Source organism: Nematolebias whitei, chromosome 20, assembly GCF_014905685.2.
Source record: "Nematolebias whitei isolate Nwh7 chromosome 20, NemWhi1, whole genome shotgun sequence".
Lineage (NCBI taxonomy): Eukaryota > Metazoa > Chordata > Actinopteri > Cyprinodontiformes > Rivulidae > Nematolebias > Nematolebias whitei.
Genome location: NC_056517.1, coordinates 40872209 through 40876319, shown reverse-complemented (window position 1 = coordinate 40876319; position 4111 = coordinate 40872209). Strand labels below are relative to the sequence as shown.

At 39.3% G+C, this 4111-nt stretch overlaps 1 protein-coding gene across 1 annotated transcript in view; it reads right to left on the bottom strand.

The window, feature by feature from the left end:
• Nucleotides 1-4111, bottom strand: part of LOC119426476 (protein 4.1-like) — a 129062-nt gene that overhangs the window by 75800 nt on the left and 49151 nt on the right. The window contains exons 12-14 of the mRNA XM_037694037.1: nucleotides 2625-2722; nucleotides 2378-2553; nucleotides 1795-1878 (exon numbers count right to left, since the gene is read on the bottom strand). Of these exons, the coding sequence (XP_037549965.1) occupies nucleotides 1795-1878; nucleotides 2378-2553; nucleotides 2625-2722 (358 nt within the window). The remainder of the gene's footprint in view (nucleotides 1-1794; nucleotides 1879-2377; nucleotides 2554-2624; nucleotides 2723-4111) is intronic.

Below are 4111 nucleotides of genomic sequence, written 5' to 3'. Positions count from 1 at the left end.
TGTGTGTGTGTGTGTGTGTTTAATTGCTCTTTTAGCTACTTTTGCCTGAACCTAACGCCGTAAGTGAAATAAGGCATTTCTTGAGTTGCTGTAATAATTATGCTATAAAACATATTTACTGTCTCACTCCAGAAAACAACAACAACAAAAGCCTTCATGATGGACAGACATCATGGACACCACAGCAGCAGCTGTCTTCACTGAAACATCCTTAAATGATCGTCACTGACATGAGGCCTCTGTCCATGGTTGAAGACGAAGGCTTCACTACAATGATCCACACTTTTAATCCAGGTTACAATAATCCACACTTTTAATCCAGGTTACACTCTTCCCTCAAGGACACATTTTACAAAGTAGCTACATATTGTGCAGGTATAAAGATACATTTGTATATATTTTTGTGTACATTTATTTTTTTAAGCTATTTGGCTAACTTTTATTTTTTTATTATTCAATATTTTACTAACACAATAGTCAAATAGCGACCTGTTTTTAGTGTGAATTGCTATGTCAGTCAAATGTTCAATTTTGGAATAAAGGGGTGGAAATTAAAACTTTTTTTTTTAGCCGATTCATCGATTAATCGAAAAATAATCATCCGATGAATCGATTATTGAAATAATCGTTAGTTGCAGCCCTACTATTAATTATATCTTGTTATTTTTTTACTTGATGCTGTGATTCTATAGCACTTTGGTAACAGCTGCTGTTTTAAATGTGAACCACTTTGGCTGTGGCTGCCTGCCTGGGAGGAGTCAACGGGGGACAGGACAGCCCTCAGAAACCCTCTTATCACTAGCAAACAGGTTGGTCCACTAAAGGAGTGTACTGCTTAGTGGGGAAAACAGTTTATTTAGGACTCCTTAGACTGATGACGCCCTCCAAATAGAGGGCGAAATGTCTTTTCACAAAAAAGAAACTGTCCAGATGATCTGACTGACTACTATTGGATTTTGTACCTGGATGATTAAGCATGAACTTTGATGTTTTAAATGTGCTTAATAAATAAATTTGACTTGAACTGACAACTTCATCGCACTCTCATTTTGAGCAAGCATGAATGCGACAATGGAAAGGAAAAACTCCCCCAAGAGGAAGAAACCTTTGGCTGAATCAGGCTCAAGACAAGTGGCCATCTGCTTCGACCAGCTGGGTTTGGTAGGAACAGATACACAATGGCAGGTCAAGAATCACATTAAGATAAAAAATAGTATCAAATGAAAACTGTTCAATTTTAACAAATCATTTAAGGAAATGAGGTCCTCTAGTAGTCTAAGCCTATAGCAACATAAGCCGACCCTAACTATAGGATTTATCAAAAAGGAAAGTCTTAAGCCCAATCCTAAAACTGGACAATATGTCAGCCTCACGGACAGAAACTGGAAGTTGGTTCCACAAGAGAGGAGCCTGATAACTGAAAGATCTTCCTCCCATTCTGCTCTTTGAAAGTTGATGAACTAAGAGGAGCAGAGGCAGGATTGAGGGCTGAAGAATGATGCAGAAGATGTTTGAAGTGATCATCAAGAATTTACATTATAGTTTTACTTTTGTTTATTTCAGAGTAATAGTTCTTTTATAGCTTTAAACCACCTCTGAGTATGACCTCAGGCACCTGTGTTGATGACAGCATACAAGTTGGACTTATGATTGCATCAACATGAACAAATATTCAGAGGTGGGTCTGAAAAAATGCAGAGCCATTCAGAAAAAAAAAAACATTCCCAAAAAGCTTAGAGAAGCTAAGACCAATCGCACCACAATGGTGCTCTACTGGCTGCAGGCTAGAACTACCTGAGATGGCACCACCGTTGACTTTAGAGAACGCCGTGATGGCTGGGGAGCCAATCAGAGAAGAGGTGGGCGTGGCCCTGGAGGCTGAAGACCAGTCATAAATGGGTAATGAGCATTTGTATTAATTAATTCACCAGTCATAGTCTTTTTTACAAATGAAGCAAGGCTACAGAAATGGTATGAGAAAGAAGTAGACTATCAAACCTGATGCAGACAGCTTCTATTGTATGATCTACATCTAGGACCAGAACTACCACAGGACCAGAACTGTTCCAATTAAATGGTAAATGGACTGCACTTAAAATGTGCCTTTCTAGCATCAAGATAATCAAAGAGTTTACAACACAATATGTGCCCTCATTTACTCATTCATACAGCACACTACTAGATCGATACAAAGACTAACCAGTGCTTTATCACATTCATACACAGATGGGACACACATCAGAGACAATGAGGGGTTCATTTTCAATTAAGATTAGAGCAGGGACTAAAGTTAGGATCAGAAGGATCTATGCTTGGAACAGTATGTCTAAAAACATAAAGGGGACTACTGTTACTACTCCTGAATCAGACTCAGTACCTCCATCCAGGCTACGGCTCAGCAGGTTCCTCTTGCTGATGCATCGTGTAAAGTTTGGTGCAGGTCTGGAAATCTGAGCGCTGACTCTACGACTCTGGATCTGAGTCCGTCCACTGTAGCGGAACTTTGAACCAAGAGACAGAAACTTTTTTGGTGGTTCCTCTGGAGACACTAGCCTGTGGAACAAATAGGTCATATATCTCCTGGTCACATAGTTCAATATGTTTGGACACAATGAGTGACTGACCTGAAGAAGGAGTGATGTTCCACACAGACCTTCCACAGCCGCTTTGCTGCTCTGTGATTCAGCAACTTAAAACCAATAATGGACTCAAACTGGTCAAACTGGTACAGAGAGACATTTGTCTTTCAATTAAAGCAGTTGGAGACGTTACACAGAATATTTTCTAACACTCTGAGCATTCGAACACATCCAAATAAACAAGCTGTTTGACCACCAGGTGTGTCAGTTTGGGTTACTTAGGCGTGTTTTAATGAAAAGTTTGGTGTCAAAACTTTATCGACGTGCAGATTTTTCTATGGAACAGCTGAAAAAACAGCTCACATCATCTACGTTAATGGTTTAGGATGAAATCAATTCAGTTTCAATTCAGTTCATATACATAGTGCCAAGTTACAACAGAAGTTGTCTCAGGGCACTGAACAGAAACATTCATAAATAAAAATAATTTTAACACTATTTATTTGAGGAGCAGACTGCTTTTAGTTTAACTCCATCATAGAACTCTCTTCTTGAGCAAGCATGAAGGCGACAATGGAAAGGAAAACTCTCTCATGAGGAAGAAACCTTTAGCAGAACCAAACTCAGGATAAATGGCCATCTGCTTTGACCGGCTGGGTTTGAGAGGAACAGGAAGGAGGAACAGATACACAATGGCAGGTCAAGCATCACATGTTAAAATAGAAATAGTATCAAATGAAAACTATTCAATTTTAACAATTCATTTAAAGAAAAGAGGTCAGTTTGTCCTCTAGTAGTGTAAACCGATAGCAGCATAACAGCATAAAAAAGTCTTAAGCCCAGTCTTAAAACTGGACAATGTGTCAGCCTCACGGACAGAAATTGGAAGTTGGTTCCACAAGAGAGGAGCCTGATAATTGAAAGATCTTCCCCCCTTTCTGCTTTTGGAAACCATAGGAACCGTGAGTAAGCCTGCAGTCTGAGAGGTGAGTAAGACTGCAGTCTGACAGCAAAGTGTTCCGTTAGGAAAATATGGAACAATAAGATCTTGAATATAAGATGGAGCTAGGTTGTTGCGAGCTTTGTAGGTTAGAAGTAAGATTTTGAATTCAATTCTGAATTTGACAGGGAGCCAATGGAGAGTAGTTTACTCTTATGTAATCAGTTTAGTTTCCCAAAGTTCTGTCCATGATCAGTATTTTTTAGTAACCCCTGTGGTTTCGGTCACTCCGTTTTTTCAGCTTAACCATCCTCAGGTGTTCTCTGCTTCTGCCACGCCCACTCTCACCTGTTCCCGTTTGTTATCACTAAAGTGTTAATTATTTAGTTTATCAGTCTGGCTCATTTAATTCATGCAGTGGACCATTATGCCAATCCAGGTTCATTTTTGTGCCCGTTGGTGACTCTAGTTTTGTTCTGTTGCCACTTCAACCTTTTATCCTGATGCATGCTCAATAATCCAGGTAGAAAAATCTAAAAAAGTTAAATCTGGTCCTCTGGACATTCAAAAAAACCAAAACAAAGCAAATCAA